Here is a 24,070-nt window from a genome sequence, read left to right on the forward strand (position 1 = left end):
TTTTAACATGCTCAATTTAGAATCTCTCTGGGAGAGTAATTTAGATTGAAAGTAATGCTAGCTCAACGTTATTCCTGTCTATCTTTCAAATACTACCACGTGCCTCTACTTGGCTATCTTCCGTATAGAAGAGCATCTTTCTCATTAAGATGGAAGTTGAGGTGGGTAACCCAGAAAAATAAGTGATGTCTATTGACCTTCATTTACTGTGAAATCTCAGCTGGGCAGAGAGATGACTTTCAACTTTGACAACAAAGCCAACGTTACCAGATCAACCGCCTGCCATATGCCCTGCCCATTGATTCATTGAGCTCAGTGAAAAGAAGTATTTGGCGAGATGTATAATGAGCAGCTGAGCTGCTATGCCTAGTTTTCCACTCCCAGCATATTTAAAAATTCCCGCCTCCCGCCATATATCCATATACTTTGGTCTAACGAGTTAACAATTCTTCAAAGCACTGTCAATTCTGGCTGCTCTTTGTAGAAATCTCTGGGTTTCAAATGCAGTTTTTCAAATTTGTTAATGATTTTAGTGGAGAGAGATCACATGCAGTTTATGTTACTATTACAATGTGCATCAGATTGCACAAATCTCTAAACATTACTTATACAGACCAGAATTGGAAAGTTGCCTGGCAGTTGTGACAGTCATGGTGAGCAATGCTTAATGTTCTTGCTGTGACATTTATTGACAAGACAAATCATAGTTACTCTTAGCTGACTTTAAAAAGAGTTTTCGATTTAATTACTGAAACAGTTCAAGGATGCAAGCACCTTTGGGCCTGATTCTAATGATTACAGTTCTAAAGCAAGAGGGAAAACGCTATATACTAGTTTATTTTTCCAGGAAAGGACAAACTGCTTTAGATGGAAATTTGACAGCATCAATATCGATTTCAGAGAGAAACTCTGGACTTCGCACTGAGGTGATTAATTGTTTCAGTTAGCCTGCAAGGTCTACGGGCAGTTTAGGTGGCAGATGAATATCCGAAACCAGAGATTATCTGGCAGTCTATAAAGGACTTCATCCTTGAGCTGATAATGTAATTTAATACTTTGGTGCCTGTGGGCATAACTCATGCAGTACAGATATGGGATTGTTCTGTTGGGATTGATTGTTGATGAAGACTGCATTTGCCAAATTCTGGAAAGCATATCATAAAAGTTGCCTTTAATAATCACACATTTTCAGCTTGGCATGTGTTTTGATTCAAATTTAACTTCTAATATCTTCATAGAAGCAGCTGTGGACACCCTGAAAGCCTGTTCACATGACCTTCTGGAGCTAATTTTCGTTTTCTCTTTTACCATTATTCTTCATGCTGTAGAAATTAGTTCTGTTGTTTATTATTGTGTGAAACTGTCATTAAATTAAAGCACACCTTTCTATTTGAAAAATTATGCCCCATACCCTCATAACAGAAATACTGATAATACTGGATATATAACTTACAGAAGAAATTACGGGGGACAGAAAAGCAGAATCTTTAGGCTATATGCTTTTGTGAAAAATAGTCAACAACAGGATAGAGCTTCCATCTGACAAACTTCACATATGAATGTTTAACGTGTTACTTCAATGCCTGTGTAAAAATAACATCAAAGTAGGATAGAACATTAAGTATTCAGGATATGAACATCAATCGAAAGTTCAGCATTTTCATATTTCGTTTCAGTTTTTTTGAGACTTTTTACAACATACACAAGTTTGCAATTACATGATTTTTATATTGCCGTTTTGCACCTGCCGTCTTTAAAAGTAAATGGAAAAATTACATTTGGTGTTATCTCAACACACGCGGGTCACTGTTTCTTGTAAAATGTGGTAAGAATAGAAGTACAAAACATTGCCACAGTTGTGTAGAAATAGATAATATCTGAAGAATGTAAAATGTCAAAGAGCAGGAAGCATTCCAATCTTGTAAGACAAATCTGATCAAAATTTGGTGCTAAGTATTTTTAAAATTGTAAATGCTTAATTTTATCTATATATTTAATTGTCTGACGAGAAAACCAAAGCAACTATGATAAGTAGAGAGGAATGCACTTCTATTTGCTGTTAGGTATTTATTTTCTGCCTCTGATTTTCTGTGCCTCTATAACAGGTGAAGCAACTTGAACTTGGTTACTTTTCCATGGATAATGGCTTGCCCAACTTGTTAACTTTCAGCTGTTAGTTTTGACAGAGTGTGGAGGATATCTCAACCGAGCTAGAACTGTCTTCACTCGATAACCACACACGTACTTTCCAGCAGAGTGTTAACTGGATACCAGAAGTTGGGAACCCGAACTGTTTACTCCCCTCTTTAGTCTAGGGAAGTGGAGTTTACTGGTTTGAGATTAACAAACCTGACAATGACTGAGTCAAGCCCAGGATATTCTGAGTCAGCGTGAGTTAGTGTTACAGCAAGGCAGTGCTTTCATCCATTAGCCTATCAGGGGACCGTTACAGATTTTTTATTTTAATTTTGGTTCATAGTAGATAAATAAATGGAAAATCATGGGTCATTGTGTCTCAACTGCTTGATATATAGCACAGGAGACAAAATTTTACTCTGGTGTGTTTGAGTGAGAGAAATTTGATCTATTGCTCAGTGTTTTTTTTAGAAACATAGAAAATAGGAGCAGGAGTAGGCCATTCTGCCCTTCGGGCCTGCTCCGCCATTCAAAAAAGATCAGGGCTGATTGTCTAATTCAGTACCTTGTTCCTGCTTTCTCCCCATATCCTTTGATCCTTTTTGCATTAAGAAATATATCTATCTCCTTCTGGAATATATTTAATGACTTGGCCTCCACTGCCTTCTGCAGTAGAGAATTCCACAGGTTCATCACCCTCTGAGTGAAGAAATTTCTCCTCATCTCGGTTCTAAACGGCATACCTCGTATCCTGAGACTGTGACCCATGGTTCTGAACTCCCCAGCCATCTGGAACATCCTCCCTGCATCTAGCCTGTCTAGTCCTGTTAGAATTTTATAGGTTTCTATGAGATCCCCTCTCATTCTTCTAAATTCTAGTGAATATAGGCCTAGTTGACCCAATCTCTCCTCATACGTCAATCCTGCCATCCCAGGAATCAGCCTAGTAAATCTTCTTTGCACTCCCTCCATGGCAAGAACATCCTTCCTCATATAAGGAGACCAAAACCGCACACAATACTCCAGATGTGGTCTCACCAAGGTCCTGTATGACTGCAGTAAGACATCCTCGCTTCTGTACTCAAATCCTCTTGCAATGAAGGTCAACATACCATTCGCCTTCCTAACTGCTTGCGGCACCTGAATGCTTGCTTTCAGCAACTGGTGTACAAGGACACCCAGGTCTCGTTGCACCTCCCTCTTTCCTAATCTATCACCATTCAGATAATCTTCCTTTCTGTTTTTACAACCAAAATGGATAACCTCACATTTATCCACATTATACTGCATCTGCCATGCATTTGCCCACTCACCCAACTTATCCAAATCACACTGGAGCCTCTTTGTATCCTCCTCACAGCTCACATTCCTGCCCAGCTTTGTGTCATCTGCAAACTTGGAAATGTTACATTTAGTTCCCTCACCCAAGTCATTACAAAGAACAAAGAAAATTACAGCACAGGCACAGGCCCTTCGGCCCTCCAAGCCTACGCCGATCCAAATCCTCTATCTAAACCTGTCGCCTATTATCTAAGGGTCTGTATCTCTTTACTTCCTGCCCATTCATGTATCTGTCTAGATACATCTTAAAAGACGCTATCGTGCCCGCGTCTACCACCTCCGCTGGCAATGCGTTCCATGCACCCACCACCCTCTGCGTAAAGAACTTTCCACGCATATCCCCCCCTAAACTTTTCCCCTTTCACTTTGAACTCATGTCCCCTTGTAATTGAAACCCCCACTCTGGGAAAAAGCTTCTTGCTATCCACCCTGTCTATCCACCCTCATGATTTTGTACACCTCAATCAGGTGCCCCCTCAACCTCCGTCTTTCTAATGAAAATAATCCTAATCTACTCAACCTCTCTTCATAGCTAGCACCCTCCATACCAGGCAACATCCTGGTGAACCTCCTCTGCACCCTCTCCAAAGCATCCACATCCTTTTGGTAATGTGGCGACCAGAACTGCACGCAGTATTCCAAATGTGGCCGAACCAAAGTCCTATACAACTGTAACATGACCTGCCAACCCGTGTACTCAGTACCACGTCCGATGAAGGAAAGCATGCCGTATGCCTTCTTGACCACTCTATTGACCTGCGTTGCCACCTTCAGGGAACAATGGACCTGAACACCCAAATCTCTCTGCACATCAATTTTCCCCAGGACTTTTCCATTTACTGTATAGTTCATTCTTGAATTGGATCTTCCAAAATGCATCACCTCGCATTTGCCCTGATTGAACTCCATCTGCCATTTCTCTGCCCAACTCTCCAGTCTATCTATATTCTGCTGTATTCTCTGACAGTCCCCTTCACTATCTGCTACTCCACCAATCTTAGTGTTGTCTGCAAACTTGCTAATCAGACCTCCTATACTTTCCTCCAAATCATTTATGTATATCACAAACAACAGTGGTCCCAGCACGGATCCCTGTGGAACACCACTGGTCACACGTCTCCATTTTGAGAAACTCCCTTCCACTGCTACTCTCTGTCTCCTGTTGCCCAGCCAGTTCTTTATCCATCTAGCTAGTACACCTTGGACCCCATGCGCCTTCACTTTCTGCATCAGCCTACCATGGGGAACCTTATCAAACGCCTTACTGAAGTCCATGTATACGACATCTATAGCCCTTCCCTCATCAATCAACTTTGTCACTTCCTCAAAGAATTCTATTAAGTTGGTAAGACATGACCTTCCCTGCACAAAACCATGTTGTCTATCACTGATAAGCCCATTTTCTTCCAGATGGGAATAGATCCTATCCCTCAGTATCTTCTCCAGCAGCTTCCCTACCACTGACGTCAGGCTCACCGGTCTATAATTACCTGGATTATCCCTGCTACCCTTCTTAAACAAGGGGACAACATTAGCAATTCTCCAGTCCTCTGGGACCTCACCCGTGTTTAAGGATGTTGCAAAGATATCTGTTAAGGCCCCAACTATTTCCTCTCTCGCTTCCCACAGTAACCTGGGATAGATCCCATCCGGACCTGGGGACTTGTCCACCTTAATGCCTTTTAGAATACCCAACACTTCCTCCCTCCTTATGCCGACTTGACCTAGAGTAATCAAACATCTGTCCCTAACCTCAACATCCGTCATGTCCCTCTCCTCGGTGAATACCGATGCAAAGTACTCGTTTAGAATCTCACCCATTTTCTCTGACTCCACGCATAACTTTCCTCCTTTGTCCTTGAGTGGGCCAATCCTTTCTCTAGTTACCCTCTTGCTCCTTATATATGAATAAAAGGCTTTGGGATTTTCCTTAACCCTGTTTGCTAAAGATATTTCATGACCCCTTTTAGCCCTCTTAATTCCTCGTTTCAGATTGCGCCTACAATCCCGATATTCTTTCAAAGCTTCGTCTTTCTTCAGCCGCCTAGACCTTATGTATGCTTCCTTTTTCCTCTTAGCTAGTCTCACAATTTCACCTGTCATCCATGGTTCCCTAATCTTGCCATTTCTACCCCTCATTTTCACAGGAACATGTCTCTCCTGCACGCTAATCAACCTCTCTTTAAAAGCCTCCCACATATCAAATGTGGATTTACCTTCGAACAGCTGCTCCCAATCTACATTCCCCAGCTCCTGCCGAATTTTGGTATAGTTGGCCTTGCCCCAATTTAGCACTCTTCCTTTAGGACCACTCTCGTCTTTGTCCATGAGTATTCTAAAACTTACGGAATTGTGATCACTATTCCCAAAGTAGTCCCCTACTGAAACGTCAACCACGTGGCCCGGCTCATTCCCCAACACCAGGTCCAGTATGGCCCCTTCCCGAGTTGGACTATTTACATACTGCTCTAGAAAACCCTCCTGGATGCTCCTTACAAATTCTGCTCCATCTAGACCTCTAACACTAAGTGAATCCCAGTCAATGTTGGGAAAATTAAAATCTCCTATCACCACCACCCTGTTGCTCCTACAGCTTTCCATAATCTGTTTACATATTTGTACCTCTATCTCACGCTCGCTGTTGGGAGGCCTGTAGTACAGCCCCAACATTGTTACCGCACCCTTCCTATTTCTGAGTTCTGCCCATATTGCCTCACAGCTCGAGTCCTCCATAGTGCCTTCCTTCAGCACAGCTGTGATATCCTCTTTGACCAGTAATGCAACTCCTCCACCCCTTTTACCTCCCTCTCTATCCCGCCTGAAGCATCGGTATCCTGGGATATTTAGTTGCCAATCATGCCCTTCCCTTAACCAAGTCTCAGTAATAGCAATAACATCATACTCCCAGGTACTAATCCAAGCCCTAAGTTCATCTGCCTTACCTACTACACTTCTTGCATTAAAACAAATACACCTCAGACCACCAGTCCCTTTGCTTTCATCATCTGCTCCCTGCCTACTCTTTCCCTTAGTCACGCTGACTTCATTATCTAGTTCCTTACAGGCTTTAGTTACTACCTCCTTACTCTCCACTGACCTCATTTGGTTCCCATCCCCCATATATTGTGACTATCTGGGGCCCAAGCACTGATTCCTGCAGTACCCCACTAATCACTGCCTGCCACCTAGAAAAAGACCCGTTTATTCCTACTCTCTGTTTCCTGTCTGTCAACCAATTCTCAATCCATGCCAGTATATTACCCCCAATCCCATGTGCTTTAATTTTGCACAATAACCTCTTATGTGGGACCTTATCAAAAGCCACCTTAAAATCCAAATGCACCACATCCACTGTTTCTCCCTTAACTATTCTACTAGTTACATCCTCAAAAAACTCCAGTAGATTTGTTAAGCATAATTTCCCTTTCGTAAACCCGTGCTGACTTTGTCCAATCCCGTTTATGCTTTCCAGGTGTTCTGCCATCACATCGTTTATAATAGATTCAAGCATTTTCCCCGCTACTGATGTAAGGCTAGCTGGTCTGTAATTCCCTGTTTCTTCTCTCCCTCCTTTTTTTCAATAGTGGGGTTACATTTGCCACCCTCCAAACTGTAGGAACTGCTCCAGAATCTATAGAATTTTGGAAGATGACCACCAATGCATCCACTATTTCCAGGGCCACTTCCTCTACTACTCTGGGATGTAGATTATCAGGCCCTGGGGATTTGTCAGCCTTTAACCCCATTAATTTCCCTAGCACATTTTTTTTTTACTCATACTGATTTCCTTCAGTTCCTTCCTCTCATTAGCCGCTTGGTTCCCTAACATTTCTGGGAGATTATTTGTGACCCCTTTGTGAAGACAGAACCAAAGTATGTTCTACCATTTCTTTGTTCCCCATTATAGTTTCCCCTTTTTTGACTGTAAGGGACCTACATTTGTCTTCACTAATCTTTTTCTCTTCACATATTTATAGAAGCTTTTACAGTTAGTTTTTATGTTCTCTGCAAGTTTACTCTCATACTCTATTTTCCCCTGCTTTATCAACCTCTTAGTCCTCCTTTGCTGAATTCTAAACTGCTCCCAATCCTCAGAATTGCTGCTTTTTCTGGTAATTTTATATGCCTCCTCTATGGATCTAATACAATCCCTAATTTCTTTTGTAAGCCACGGTTGAGCCTCCTTTCTGATTTTATTTTTGTGCCAGACAGGAATGAATAATTGTTGCAATTCATGCACATGTTCTTTAAATATTATCCATTGCCTATCCACCATCAACCCTTTTAGTAAAGTACCTCAATCTATCATAGCCAATTTACGCCTCATACCTTCGTAGTTTCCTTTATTTAGATTCAGGACCCTAGTTTCGTGTTCAACTACTTTACTCTCCATCTTAATGAAGAATTCTATCATGTTATAGTTGCTCCTCCCCAAGGGACCCCGCACAACAAGATTGTTAATTAATCCTTTCTCATTGCACAATACCCAGTTTAGGTTAGCCTGTTCTCTAGTTGGTTCCTCAACGTATTGGTCTAAAAAACCGTCACATACACACTCCAGGAAATCCTCGTCCACAGTATTATTGCTAATTTGGTTTGACCAATCTATATGTAGATTAACGTCACCCATGATTACAGTTGTACCCTTATTGCATGCATCTCTAATTTCCTGTTTAATGCCATTACTTACATCTCCACTGCTGTTTGAGGGCCTATAGACAACCCCCATCAACGTTTTCTGCCCCTTGGTGTTCCTTAACTCCACCCGTACAGATTCCACATCATGATTTTCTGAGCCAATATCCTTCCTCACTATTGCATTGATTTCCTCCTTTCTTCTTTGGCCTCCTTGTCTCGAGAGACAATGGGTAAGCGCCTGGAGGTGGTCAGTGGTGTGTGGAGCAGCGCCTGGAGTGGCTATAAAAGCCAATTCTAGAGTGACAGACTCTTCCACAGGTGCTGCAGAAAAATTTGTTTGTCGGGACTGTTACACAGTTGGCTCTCTCCTTGCGCCTCTGTCCTTTTTCCTGCCAACTGCTAAGTCTCTTCGACTCGCCACACTTTAGCCTCGCCTTTATCGCTGCCCGCCAGCTCTGGCGAACGCTGGCAACTGACTCCCACGATTTGTGATCAATGTCACAGGACTTCATGTCGCATTTGCAAACGTCTTTAAAGCGGAGACATGGACGGCCGGTGGGTCTGATACCAGTGGCGAGCTCGCTGTACAATGTGTCTTTGGGGATCCTGCCATCTTCCATGCAGCTCACATGGCCAAGCCATCTCAAGCGCCGCTGACTCAGTAGTGTGTATAAGCTGGGGGTGTTGGCCGCCTCGAGGACTTCTGTGTTGGAGATACGGTCCTGCCACCTGATGCCAAGGATTCTCTGGAGGCAGCGAAGATGGAATGAATTGAGACGTCGCTCTTGGCTGACATACGTTGTCCAGGCCTCGCTGCCATAGAGCAAGGTACTGAGGACACAGGCTTGATACACTCGGACTTTTGTGTTCAGTGTCAGTGCGCCATTTTCCCACACTCTCTTGGCCAGTCTGGACATAGCAGTAGAAGCCTTTCCCATGCACTTGTTGATTTCTGCATCGAGAGACAGGTTACTGGTGATAGTTGAGCCTAGGTAGGTGAATTCTTGAACCACTTCCAGAGCGTGGTCGCCAATATTGATGGATGGAGCATTTCTGACGTCCTGTCCCATGATGTTCGTTTTCTTGAGGCTGATGGTTAGGCCAAATTCGTTGCAGGCAGCCGCAAACCTGTCGATGAGACTCTGCAGGCACTCTTCAGTGTGAGATGTTAAAGCAGCATCGTCAGCAAAGAGGAGTTCCCTGATGAGGACTTTCCGTACTTTGGACTTAGCTCTTAGACGGGCAAGGTTGAACAACCTGCCCCCTGATCTTGTGTGGAGGAAAATTCCTTCTTTAGAGGACTTGAACGCATGTGAAAGCAGCAGGGAGAAGAAAATCCCAAAAAGTGTGGGTGCGAGAACACAGACCTGTTTCACGCCACTCAGGATAGGAAAGGGGTCTGATGAGGAGCCACCATGTTGAATTGTGCCTTTCATATTGTCATGGAATGAGGTGATGATACTTAGTAGCTTCGGTGGACATCCAATCTTTTCTAGTAGTCTGAAGAGACCACGTCTGCTGACGAGGTCAAAGGCTTTGATGAGATCAATGAAAGCAATGTAGAGGGGCATCTGTTGTTCGCGGCATTTCTCCTGTATCTGACGAAGGGAGAACAACATGTCAACGGTCGATCTCTCTGTACGAAAGCCACACTGTGCCTCAGGGTATACGCACTCGGCCAGCTTCTGGAGCCTGTTTAGAGCGACTCGAGCAAAGACTTTCCCCACTATGCTGAACAGGGAGATTCCACGGTAGTTGTTGCAGTCACCGCGGTCACCTTTGTTTTTATAGAGGGTGATGATATTGGCATCGCGCATGTCCTGAGGTACTGCTCCCTCGTCCCAGCACAGGCATAGCAGTTCATGTAGTGCTGAGAGTATAGCAGGCTTGGCACTCTTGATTATTTCAGGGGTAATGCTGTCCTTCCCAGGGGCTTTTCCGCTGGCTAGAGAATCAATGGCATCACTGAGTTCCGATTTTGTTGGCTGTACGTCCAGCTCATCCATGACTGGTAGAGGCTGGGCTGCGTTGAGGGCAGTCTCAGTGGCAACATTCTCCCTGGAGTACAGTTCTAGGTAGTGCTCAACCCAGTGGTTGAACTACAAGAAAGCCCCCAGCAAGTTAACATCCGTAGCTCTTAAAGCAGCCAGAAGCACTGCACAAAGAACAGCCAGGCACTGCGCAAACGACTACTGGCAACACCTATGCAGTCATATTCAGCTGGTCTCAGACACCGGAAACATCAGAGGAATGTATGATGGCATTAAGAGAGCCCTTGGGCCAACCATCAAGAAGATCGCCCCCCTCAAATCTAAATCAGGGGACATAATTTCCTCCTTTACTATCAACGTTAGCCCACCTCCTTTCCCTTTTTGCCTGTCCTTCCTAAATATTGAAGACCCTTGGATGTTCAGTTCCCATCCTCGGTCACCCTGCAGCCATGTCTCCGTAATCGCAACTATATCATAACCATTTATATCTGTTTGCGCTGTTTTCAGTCTGGTTGCCATTGATTATTGTCAGGTGTTTTTGTTCATGCAAGTGAAATCAGAGGGAAAGTGAAAAATATTTGTATTTATAGAGCGCCTTTTACATCCTTGTACTATCCCAAAATGCTTAGTCAGTGAATGACATTTTGAAGTGTGAGCATTGTAAGCAAATGTGGCAGTCAGTTTGCACACAATATGTCTCAAACACCAGCAATTTTAGTAGCTGATGACTCTGTTTTGGTTGTGTTGATGTATCCATGTTGGCCTGGACACCAAGAGAACTCCTGCTCATCTTCGGAAAAGTGTCATCGGATCTTTTCACATCCTTCTCGAAAACATTCAATGTCTAATCTGAAAGATGGGAGGATAAAAAGGAAAAACTAGGGTAATACATAAGAGCAAGTAGGTGAGAAAGTTAAGTAGGCAGAGGAGGATGGAGAAGTACACTGATAAAATTAAAAAAGCAATTCTTGCTTTAAAAAAAATCTGTAACTTGCTTTTTGTGGAAGGATTTCAGAAACAACAGTAGTGCACAGGAATATTGTTCAATTGAAGCAGGGTTGGAAGCAGAGGAATATAATAGCAAAAGCTATGAAACTGAGGAGTAGATTGCTATATAGGCTTTTCTCTATTATCGGCTGAAGAGCTGGGAGATGCAAAACAGGTATGCTGCAGTGCCATTACTGGTGGGAGAGTGTAATTACAGCATGACTTGTTTGCCTAAGTTATTTCCCGAATAAATGAGAGCATGGGAAATAATAATAAAGTTGACAGGAAGCGTGTGATGATATATTTTTAATATTGATATATACTTACCCTATTTGGCCTTAAATGTACTTATTTAGAGGTACCCTCCTGTTTTAACTGCAAAGAAGAAGCTTCCATTTGTACAGCTCCTTTCACAATCTTGAATGTGTCAAAGCACTTCACAGCCAAATGGGGAATCAAGACTAAATGTAGCCCCTGTTGTAACATAGGAAACACTGGCTAATTTGCATATTGCAAGGTCCTGCAAGTAGCAATGAGATGACTGACCAGATAATCTTCTCAGTGGTGTTGGATGAGGGATAAATGTTGGCCAAAACATGGTGAGCTTTGCCTTCCTGTTTGGATAGTGTTGGGGAATCTTTTGCACCCATCTGAGAGGGCAAACAGTGACTTGGTTTAAATTCTTATCTGAAAGGCGGCAGCTCCTCCCGCCATTCTGCACCAAAGTGTCAGCCGATGTTATGTACTCAAGTCTCTGGAGTGTGGCACACACCCATCATCTTCCAACTCGGAGGTGAGTGTGCCATCACTAAGCCACGCCTGACACAACAGTTCAAAGACTAACTGTTGCTGCTTGATCTCTGGAGATTTTCATAACGCAAGTGCCCACGTTTAATGAATTTTCTGACAGCAATGTATATTCCACTTGTTAAGAGAAGTACCCAAGTTAGAATTAACATTCAACTAAATTTATTTTTGCTTTCATTTCATATGTATCTCAGGTGTATAATTTGAGAACTTTTACTGATATGTTCACCTTTTATACCTATACCTAAAGGTTTGCAAAACTTAATGATTGAATGATTCAATCTATAATCTTATCAAATAACTTGGACAATATTTTTCTCTTTTTCAGGATTATAAACCGACAATGATATCAAACTATTATGTAAGTGATAGTATCCATTTATGTTCTTCTGTTGAGTGTTTAAATGGTATTATTGTCAACTCAACAATGTAGCTCACAGTGGTGCCAGCCTCAGTCACTACCTTTTCATCCTTAAATCTGGAATTTCAGTCCAAGTGGAAGTGCTCGAGCAGAGGGGTGGAGGGTAGACCATTGAGTATCTAAATGATTCTGAATTTACAGTGCTAAGCATGGAGATTTTTTTTACCTCTGCATCTAGCCAAAATAATAGGACTCAAGTCCAATATATCACATGACAAAAATATCCCAACCATGAATAGCAGCCTAACCATAGAAAGATGCCTTGATAGCAAGGATAAAACTCCTGTATTAACTTTATTTTGAAGAAAAATCTATTCTTGGCTCCCTCCTTTTCTCATGCTGCCTCTCCGCGATGTCAACAGAAAACGCAGCATCTGTTTCCATTTGTACACTGACAACATCTAGTTCTACCTCACCACCGCCTTTCTCAACCTCTCCACTGGCTCTAAATTGTCAGATTGCATGCCTGTACTGAGTACTGGATGAGCAGCAATTTCTTCCAACTGTACTTTGGGAAGATGAAAGGCATTGTTCTCAGACTTCGCAACAAACTCCATTCCATAGCCACCAACTGCATCCCTCTTCTAGCAACTGTCTGAGGCTGAACCAGACTGTTCACAATCTGTTGGGCGGCACAGTGGCGCAGTGATTAGCACCGCAGCCTCACAGCTCCAGCGACCCGGGTTCAATTCCGGGTACTGCCTGTGTGGAGTTTGCAAGTTCTCCCTGTGTCTGCGTGGGTTTCCTCCGGGTGCTCCGGTTTCCTCCCACATGCCAAAGACTTGCTGGTTGATAGGTTAATTGGCCATTATAAATTGCCCCTAGTATAGGTAGGTGGTAGGGAAATGTGGGGACAGGTAGGAGTATGGAATTAGTGTAGGATTAGTATAAATGGGTGGTTGATGGTCGGCACAGACTTGGTGGGCCGAAGGGCCTGTTTCAATGCTGTATCTCTAAAAAAAAAACAATCCTGGTGTCATATTTGACACCAGGATGAGCTTTTGACCACATATCTGCCTATTTCCACCTCCATAACATCACTCAACTCCTCTACTGCCTCTGCTCATCTGCTGCTGAAGCTGTTAACTGTGCCTTTGTTACCTGCAGTCTTTACTATTCCAATGCACTCCTGACTGCACCCTCCATAAACTTAAGTTCGTCTAAAACTCTGCTACCTGGGTTCATACCAAGTTTCATTCACCCATCACCCCTGTGTTTGCTGAACTGCATTGACTTCCAGTAAAGTAATGCCTTGATTTTAAAAGTCTCGTCCTTGTTTATAAATCCCTCCATAGCTTCGCCCCTTCCTATCTCTGTAATCTTCTCTCGCCATCCAAGATTCCTGTGCTCCTTCTGTTCTCATGTGCATCCCATATTTTAATTGCTGCATCATTGGTGGGCCTACCTTCAGCAGCCAAGAGCTTAAAAGCTGGAGTTTCCTCCCTAAACCTCTCAGCCTTTTTACCTCTCTTTTCTCCTTTAAGATGCTCCTTAAAACCTACCTTTTTGACCAGGCTTTTGGGATACTACCCATAAATCTCCTTATGTGGCTCAGCATCAAATTTTGTTCGATAACATTCCTGTGAAACACCTTGGGACATTTTATTACATTAAAGGTTCTCTATAAATACATGTTGTTTTTGTTCTTGGTGCCAGCTGAAATTATCTAAGTTCTGGTTCAACACCCTTTATTGTTTCTTTTGCTTCTTTTTAACATCAATTTCATTAGGTGATGGGCATTATTTCCCAAGCGTTCACCTACTTATAAGTTGCTTAGTTAACTTCCTTCTACCTGTCCTGGAAGCATTCCAAGAAACTCTTTCCATTTTGACCACAGCATGTATCTTCTTCCAGTGTACGTTATGATAATTAAAGTCTCCCATTATTGTGATACTGTTATCACTGCAAACCTCTGTAAATTGCATACAGACCTCATCCTCAATTCTTGCTCACTTTTTGGTAGTCTATAATGCATTTCTAGTATGGTAACAAATCCCAGACGTAAACAAAGTCTGTCTGAGCACCACCATTAACAAAAAATATCTTTTATATGGCTGTAATATTTTACTTAATTTATAAGGAACTATTTTTTCCTCCTTTAGCTCTCCTGCAAATATTATAGTGTATTTATTTCTCAGTCTTGCACTGGCTTAAGCTAAGTTTTTGTCAGAGCTTTAGAACATTATTGAACTGTTAATATTCTCTCTTTTCCTGAGTTTGAAAACAATCTTGATATGAATGTGATGACATGCATGTCATTTTATTATGCTGTGCCCTTTACAGTATGAAAAAAAACCTCAATATTTGATCCAAGGCATTGAAAATAAACTGAGATGATCCTACTTTTTTCAGAATTCTTAGTCGAAATCATTAGCGTTAGTTTTAATTTTCCAAAACTCCCTAGATTCGGGGAAGGTTCCTTTAGATTGGAAAATAGCGAATGTAATTCCTTTATTCAAAAAGGGATGGAGACAGAAAGCAGGAAACAACAGGCCAGTTAGCTTAACATCTGTCTTAGGGAATATGTTAGAAGCTATTATTGAAGACATTATAGCAGGGCATTGAGAAAAATTCAAGGTAATCAGGCAGAGTCAACATGGTTTTGTGAAAGGGAAATGATGTTTAACCAATTTATTGGACGACTTTGAGGGAGTTACATGTGCTGTGGATAAAGGGTGGGTGTATTGTACTTAGATTTCCAGAAGGCATTTGATAAGGTGCCACATCAAAGGTTATTGCAGAAAGTAAAAGCTCATGGTGTAGGAGGTAACATATTGGCATGGATAGAAGATTGGCTAGCTAACAGGAAACAGAGAGTAGGCATAAATGGGTCATTTTCTGGTTGGCAGGATGTAATGAGTGGTGTGCCACAGGGATCTGTGCTGGGGCCTCAACTTTTTACAATTTATATAAATGACTTAGATGAAGGGACCGACAGTATGTTTGCTACATTTGCTGATGACACAAAGATAGGTAGGAAAGTAAGTTGTGAGGAGGACATAAGGAGGCTACAAAGGGATATAGATAGGTTAAGTGAATGGGCAAACACCTGGCAAATGGAGTATAATGTGGGAAAGTGTGAAATTATCCACTTTGGCAGGAAGAATAAAAAAGAAGCATATTATCTAAATGGTGAGAGATTGCAGAGCTCTGAGATGCAGAGGGGTCTGGGTGTCCTCGTGCATTAATCGCAAGTGGTTAGTATGCAGGTACAGCACGTAATTATTTATTTATTTAGAGATACAGCACTGAAACAGGCCCTTCGGCCCACAATTAGGAAAGCTAATAGAAGGTTATCATTTATCGTGAGGGAAATTGAATACAAAAGTAGTGAGGTTATGCTTCAGCTATACAGGGCATTGGTGAGACCACATCTGGAGTACTGTGTACAGTACAGGTTTCCTTATTTAAGGAAGGATGTAAATACATTGGAGGCAGTACAGAGAAGGTTTACTAGGCGAATATCTGGAATGAGTGGACTGTCTAATGAGGAAAGATTGGATAGGCTAGGCATGTATCTGCTGGAATTTAGAAGAGTAAGAGACGACCTGATTGAAACATATAAGATCCTGAGGGGTCTTGACAGGGTGGATGTGGAAAGGATGTTTCCCTTTGTGGGAGAATCTTGAACTAGGGGTCACTGTTTAAAAATAAGGGGTCGCCCATTTAAGACAGAGATGAGGAGAAATATTTTCTCTCAGAGGGTTGTGAGTCTTTGGAATTCTCTTCCTCAAAAAGCAGTGGAAGCAGAGTCGGTGAATGTTTTTAAGGCAGAGGTAGTTAGATTCTTGATAAGCAAAGGGGTGGAAGGTTATCGGGGATAGATGAAAATGTGGAGTAATCAGTTCAGCCATGAACTTATTGAATGGCGGAGCAGGCTCGAGGGATTGAGTGGCCTACTCCTCCTAATTGGTATGTTCATATAACATTTTTTGCAGATAATGTCTGTACAGTGATAGAGGCCCTGCCCAGTACTTTGATCTATGTCATACATGATTTAAAATTGAACTTAGACTGTTTAGGTGACAATTTCTGTTAGGTTGGCGACCATTAGCTGACATCAGCAAAGCAGTGTAATGGAATCGGGCCCTCCTGTGGCCCTAACAGAACTGTGAATCATCATTGTTTCTTCCATTTTTGTTTTATATCTCGCAATCCAGTGTTGACATCAAACTGTCCCGTAGTAAGTGCATGACGGTAGATACAGAACAAAATTACTCTACCCAGTGTACCTCAGCTACATCATCAGTACAGCAGCATCACATTGCGTCAGTCTGATATTTTCCACAGAAGCCATCTTGTAGTTTTTAAGTGAAATTGTCAATTAGTGCCAAATTAAATCAATTTTATACTGTAGACCCATGCCCAGTATAGCATTGAAACTCATTACTACACCTAAATATATATTTTCAATAAAATCCTATTGTAACACTTCTGTTGTTCCTTCAAAGACTGTTGCTGTTAAGATAGTCAACTCAAATATCTCTACTGTGAAATTATTACAGATGAGAGAGGAAAAATATTGTATAATCATTAATTATGCATGGAATTCATTTCTCGAGGGATATAATTGAGAAGCAGAAGAATTATGTTAAAGTTGTACCAAACCATGGGTAGACCATACTTGAGGCACTGGAGGAGGTGCAAAAAAGATTTACAAGGATGATACTAGAAGTGTGAGAAGGCTGAACAGGCTGGGGCTCTCTTTTCTCTTGAAGAGAATGTTGAGGGGTAACCTAATAGAAGACATTAAAATTACAAAAGGGTTTAATAGGGTAGACATAGAGAAGACTTTTAACTTCTGGGAGAGACCAAAATAGGTACCATAAATATAAGATAGCCACCAATAAATCCAATAGGGTATTCAGGAGAAACCTCTTTACTCAAAGAGTGGTAATAATATGGAACTCATTGCCAAAAGGAGTAGTTGAGACAAATGGTATAGATGCATTTAAGGGAAAACTAGAAAAGCACATGAAGGAGAAAGGAATAGAAGAATATGTTGATAGGGTTAGATGAAGTAGAGGCTTGTGTTGTCAATAAACACCAGCATAGACCAATTTGGCCGAATAGCCTATTTCTGTGCTGTAAATTCGACATAGTATTGTATAATTATTTTTGATAATTTCTACAGTGAAAGGCATCCACATTTTACTTTCAGTTATGCAAGTTAAAATTAATCATGCTACCTTTTTGTAAAAGTTGTAAAATTAACTTTTTCTTTTCTTTTAAAGATTTGGCCAGCTGTACAAATGCTAAATTTCTACTTTATACCACTAGTACACAGGTAAAAAAAAAAGAGTTCATTATTTTTTGAGTTAATCATCCAAAAAATGTTTTTACAAGTTCTGCCAAGGTAGCAAGAAGTGATGGTGTTAATTTTCTCTTCGGAGTGAGCTCCTGGTGAAGCTCAAGCCTGCTGCTGGAACTGACTGGTTGTCAAACATGATTTCCTGTGTGCTGCTGTCGATTTGAAAATCTTGCAGCAGCATTTTAAATGGAAAGGTACATTGTTCCTGTATATCCGGGTTCTCAGGTAACTGCAGGTATGGACTGTCTACCTCTCGTGCAACCTCCACTGCCTGGCATACATACTTAGCCACTCCCCTTCTTCCTTCCCCAAGTAACAAATAGAAATTTATTATCTTTAGGGATAGCATGGTCCAATTGTAAGTTGCACCAGCCTGGAAGTGGTAGTGTCAAAATCTGTGTCACCAGCACATGAAAAATATAGTGGAGTAAATAAAGCTAAAATCATCCTACAGGTTCCAAAAATCCAGTAGAATAATGTCAATTCCCTTTTAAATGCTGATTTCCTATCATCGTTCAACCTATCAACACAGAAAGCTCATTTTATATGGATGGGCTTTACGCGTGTAGCATTCTCGGCATGAATTATAGGAAATTGTGTGCCCATTAATTTGCTTTGATACAAGATTGATAAAGCGCATAAGAAATGGAACAGGAGTAGGCTCTATGGCCCATTGAGCCTGCTCTGCCATTAAATAAGAACATGTATATCAACTCCACTTTCCTGCCCTATCCCCATATTCCTGATACCCTCATTGCCCAAAAATCTATCGATCTCAGTCTTGAATATACACCGACTGAGCAATCAGAGCCCTCTGGGGTAGAGTCATAATAATTACGGCACAGAAGGAGGCCATTCATCCCATTGAATCCATCCCATTTATGTTAACTGGCATTCTATTCTCATATTCTTTCTTCACCAGTCTTGTTTTCCTCTTCACTTTCCCTCTCAACTTATTGCATTTGGCCAGGTCCTTGCTTTAAAAATTCACCGAACATGCATCATACACCTTTTTTTGTTTCATCATATTCTCTATCTCCCTCGTCATCCAAGGAGCCCCGGCTTTGGTTCCCCTGCCTTTTGCCCTTGTTGGAATGTATGTAACCTGTACCTGAAACATCATTGCCTTAAAAGATCACCCATTGTTTTATTACAGTTTTTTCTGTCAATCTTTGGTTCCATTTTACCCCTGGCTAGATCCCCTCTCATCCCATTGAAGTTAGCCCTCTTCCAATTTAGAAGTTCTGCTTTGGAGTGTTTCTTGCTCTTCTCCATTTCTAATCTAACTGGCATTGGCTCGATGGGCCAAGAATTCCAAAGATTCATAATATATTTGAAAGTGAAACCCTTGGCTGTTCCTGCCTTAATTTCTTTTTGCATTTCACTGAGTTTACAACCACCAGGATTCTCCACTGCAGTCTGCCCAATTTTCAAGTGATAATCAGGCACCCAGGCACAGACAGCTGGTTGCAGGCAATTGGTGGAAATTCCAGCTCACCAGAACTTTGTCTCTCCGCCCCACCCCCCCCCCCCCCCCCCACCCGCATCCCGACCACCCACCAGTTTCTATGGTATAAACTACTGAAAACTTGTCTTTAAACAAAACATCACTGAAACACAGGGAGAATATCATCAACCCAGATAGATGCCTTTCTACAGGAATTTCCATAGAACCACTTGTCGCTTGGAGTTGCACTGATGTAGAACAGTCATTTCTGATTTTTTGCGGTAGAAACTAAAAAGTACATTCCAAAAGAAAGAGAGACAATTTTCTGAGCCTTCCCTGGTGTATTCCTCAAGCTCACTAAAATTATTTATAATATCATCCAGGTTTTTCTTTAACTTGTCTAATCAGCCAGAAGAAAAGCACAGTGCAGCAAAACACTGAAATAAAACTTAGGCTGTCCAGAGATACTTGCAATGTTCTTTGATAACGTGGCTGTCTAGTGTTAACAAATTTGTCTCTCTGTAATACTGTATAATATTGTGGAGGTTTCACAGTGTTGCTTATTTTTTAAAAATCAACTGAAATTGGGGAACAGAATAGAAAGATTGTAATTGGTGTTTGATTTTTAAAAAGTCACTATGTTGAGAATCCCTCTTCCATCAAGACAAATCATTAATTCTACCTGTTTTCCTCTTTTGGCATTATACATTTGAAAGATGTTTGAATGCTGAAATTACATTCTGGAATGTTGAAGATCAACTGTTCACATTATGAGCTGGAAGAATAATAATGTACTCAACAATTCACATTAAAAGGAATTGTTATAGTTCTCTGTAACTATTTTGCTTCCAAAGCTCTTGTTTTTGTTCAGTGGTGTGAGGTTCAGAACTGGTAGAACTGATTGTGTGAGATGTATCATTCAAGTGAGGCCTTAATGATTATTTATATAACAAAGTTAACCTAGCATCATGATTACCATGTCTTTTCCCTTTAGTTGGCAGAAGCAGTGTACAATTTGGAGATTCCAATTGTAGTTCTAAGCCACATGAAAGGAAAGGAATTCATAAAGGATACAAAACGTAACGTGAAAGTATTTCAGTAATTTTAATGCATCTCAAAATATCCATAAACAGAACGAAGGTTGGGTGGGAGCAATGTGCTTTGAACGTTAGCTTAATAAAATGTTCATAGTTGTGCAAGACTTATTGATTAATTTATCGTGGAATTGTTGTTCATTTGGTGTCACTCACTGGAACATGCTTTTAAGTTTTCTTTTTCTTTGTTCCACCTCTGACCCCACACTAGATTTGTGGGTGGACAGCGACATTCCATTACTCCACTGGTCCTACCGTGGACTAGCCACTGGAAGATGTGCAAGAACAGCCTGGGAACAGCACTTGTGGAGGTGCATCTTGCTCTGCTTGTTGCACACAACACACATGAAATCAAAAACTCATTGGCAAAGGAAATTGAGCCTTTATCTTGTGCTGCTGCATATTGGTGCTCTAAACACCCTGCACTTATTGGCCCATCTATCATATCTAAAATATTTAATATGTGTACAGTTCTATGTGAAGGGCGCACAAAAAATCCAGTTTACACAGTCCTTCCTCACTGCTATAGAAGGAAATAATTGCTTTCACATTATAAATTGCACTGGCACTATGGCCCGGGTTTTGCAGTCAGTGACGAGTGAGCGATGCCAGCCATTCATTACACTTACACTTGCCCAAAGACATTCTGTGGGTTTTTGCATTGGAACTTAGTATAATTAGAATAAACAGCATGGTGCCTTCTACAGGGGAATTGGGACTTGTGTGAACAGGGCAAGCAACTGTGCATCACCTTAATCAAATTGAAGAATCCTTACCGAGACACGCAGAGTCTAAGCAATCTTGACTTAAATGTAAGTTAGAATATTTAATTCAATGCCAAATCATGTACCGCACATGAAATAAAGAGAAAGGAAGATGGAATTGAGAGATAAAAAGGGCAAAAGAAATGTTTTTAAAAGTCAAGTTTAATTGAAATCTGGAAAAATGAAACTCAGCCCTTGTGAAAGTTAATTTTCAGTGCCGGAGAGGTTGTCTGACGATAATTAAGACTTATCATGCCATTAAACATTTACTTACACTAGAATGGACCAGCCCAACTTTTTCTGTCGTGTTTAGTGGGTACCTAGTGGGTCGGTACTGCAGCTTCACATCTTTCCATGTGTTTCAATGTGAGTTAATTGGCATGATGCCAGCACAGAACCATAGAAAAAGTACAGCACTGAAGGAGGCCATTCAGCCCATCATGTCTGCGCCAGGCAAATAAACTCTCCACCCAAACTAATCCCACCTTCCAACACCTGGTCCACAGCCCTGCAGATTACAGATCCTCAGGTACCTGTCCAGGTACCTTTTCAAAGAATTGCGGGTCTCTGCCTCCACCACCATTCCTGGCAGCAAATTCCAGACACCCACCACCCTTTGGGTGAAAACGTTTCCCCACATGTCCCCTCTAATCCTTCTACTAATCACCTTAAATCTGTGCCCCCTGGTAACTGATCTCTCTACCAGGGGAAACAGGTCCTTCCTGTCCACTCTATCTAGGCCCCTCATAATTTTGTACACCTCAATCAAGTCACCCCTCAGCTTCCTCAGTTCCAGGGAAAACAACCCTAGCCTCCCCAATCTTTCCTCATAGCTGCAACCTTCAAGCCCTGGCAACATTCTTGTAAATCTCCTCTGTACTCTCTCCAGAGCAATTATGTCTTTTATGTAATGTGGTGACCAGAACTACATGCAATACTCCAGCAGTGGCCTAACCAATGCTCTATACAGTTCCAGCATTGTACTCTATACCTTGGCCAATAAAGGAAAGCAATCCTTATGCCTTCTTCATCACTCTATCTACCTGTCCTGCCAACTTCAGAGACCTCTGGACATACGCTCCAAGGTCCCTCACTTCTTCTACCCCTCTCAATATCCTCCCATTTATTGTATATTCCCTCGCTTTATTTGCCCTCCCCAAATGCAATACCTCACACCTCTCTGGATTGAATTCCATTTGCCACTTTTCCACCCACTCAACCAAGACATTGATATCGTTCTGGAGTCCACGGCTTTCCTCCTCACTATTAACTACATGGCCAATTTTTGTGTCATCAGCAAATTTACCAATCATGCCACCCACATTTAAGTCCAAATCATTAATATATACCACAAATAGCAAGGGACCCAACATTGAGCCCTGGTTTCCACTGGAAACTGCTTTCCATTCACAAAAACATCTGTCTACTACCCTTTGTTTCCTGTGACTGAGCCAATTCTGGATCCAACCTGCCACATTCCCCTGTATCCTATGGGCTTTCATTTTACCGACCAGTCTGCCATGCGGGACCTTGTCAAATGCCTTATTAAAATCCATGTGAACCACATCCACTGCACTACCCTCATCAATCCTCCTTGTCACTTCCTCAAAAAACTCAATCACATTAGTAAAACGTGACCTTCCCCTAACAAATCCATGCTGACTATCCCTGATTAATCCATGCCTTACCAAGTGACAGTTTATCCTGTCCCTCAGAATAGATTCTAACAATTTTCCCACCACCAAGGTCAGTCTGACTGGCCTATAATTACCTGGCTTATCCCTCGCACCCTTTTTAAACAAGGGTACGACGTTCGCAGATCTCCAATCATCTGGTACCTCGCCTGTATCTAGTGAAGATTTGAAGATGATCCTCAGCGCGTCCGCTATTTCCTCCCTGGCTTCCTTTAACAACCTGGGATGCAATCCATCTGGCCCTGGCGATTTATCCACTTTCAAGGATGTCAGACCCTCTAGTACTTCCTCTCTCATTAGGCTTAGCGTATCTAATATTTTACACGCCTCTTTAACTACAATGTCAGCATCAATCCTCTCCTTTGTGAAGACAGAGATAAAAAACTCATTAAGAATCCTGCCCACATCTACATCCAAGCATAAGTTCCCCCTGTACATCTCTGATAGGCTCTACCCTTTCCTTAGTTATCCTCTTGCTCTTAATGTACCGATAAAACATCTTTGGGTTTTCCTTGATTTTACCTGCCAATAATTTTTCATGTTCTCTCTTTGCTTTCCTCTTTTCCTTTTTGACTACACCCCTGCACTTTCTATACTCCCCTCGGCTATCTAAAGTATTAAGATATTTGTGATCGTCATAAGCTTTCTTCTTTTTGCGCTTTAACTTAACTTGTAAGCTTTTAGATAACTGGGGTCTCTAGATTTGGCAGTACCACCCTTAATCTTTGTGGGGACATGCCTACAACGCTCTTGAATGCCTCCCACTGGTTCACCACTGATTTTCCTTCAAGTAGTTGTATCCAGTCCACTTTCACCAGGGCACCTCGCAGTTTCGTAAAATTTGCCTTCCCCCCCAATTTAGAACCTTTGTTTCTGTTTTATCCTTGTCCTTTTCTATGATTATGCTAAAACTAACTATTATGGTCACTGTCCCCAAAATGGTCACTCACTGTTACTTTATCCACTTGCCCAGCTTCATTACTGAAGACTAAATCTAGAATTGCGTCCCCTCTCGTTGGGCTTGTTACGTGCTGGCTAAAAATGTTCTCTTGAACGCAGTTCATTAATTTTGTCCCCTCTGTGCCCTTCACACTGTTTGTATCCCAGTTGATATTGGAGTAGTTGAAATCCCCAATTATTATTGCCTTAAAGTTTTTGCACTCAGAAATCTTCTTACGTATTTGTTCTTCAATCTCCCTCTCACAGTAATGTAACTGCCCCCTTTTTATTTCTGAGCTCCACCTATATGGCCTCATTTGATGATTCATTTAGCATATCATCCTTCCTCAAAGCTGTTATTGATTCCTTAGCTAATAATGCTACACCTCCTTTTTTATCTCTCTCTCTATCTCGCCTGAAAACTGTATATCCAAGGATGTTGAGCTGCCATTCTTGCCCCTCTTTAAGCAAAGTTTTCGTTATAGCAATGATATTGTGTT

General features: G+C 41.6%; 1 protein-coding gene across 7 annotated transcripts in view; it reads left to right on the forward strand.

Annotated features, from left to right (window-relative positions):
• The window catches only part of mpv17 (mitochondrial inner membrane protein MPV17), a 109,574-nt gene that overhangs the window by 80,748 nt on the left and 4,756 nt on the right, over positions 1-24,070 (forward strand). For 3 of the 7 annotated variants that reach the window (XR_010971194.1, XM_068024088.1, XM_068024089.1), the window contains exons 6-9: positions 12,229-12,261; positions 17,556-17,608; positions 20,385-20,484; positions 20,881-20,985. Coding sequence is in view for 5 of the 7 variants with exons in the window: in XM_068024088.1 (XP_067880189.1) it covers positions 12,229-12,261; positions 17,556-17,608; positions 20,385-20,484; positions 20,881-20,985 (291 nt within the window). In the remaining 2 variants the exon portion in view is untranslated. Of the gene's footprint in view, positions 1-12,228; positions 12,262-17,555; positions 17,609-20,073; positions 20,324-20,384; positions 20,485-20,880; positions 20,986-24,070 lie in introns of those variants that run through there. The other 4 variants (XR_010971195.1, XM_068024090.1, XM_068024092.1 and 1 more) reach the window with 4 other exon arrangements.

Source organism: Heterodontus francisci, chromosome 3 (assembly GCF_036365525.1).
Source record: "Heterodontus francisci isolate sHetFra1 chromosome 3, sHetFra1.hap1, whole genome shotgun sequence".
NCBI classification, from domain to species: Eukaryota; Metazoa; Chordata; class Chondrichthyes; order Heterodontiformes; family Heterodontidae; genus Heterodontus; species Heterodontus francisci.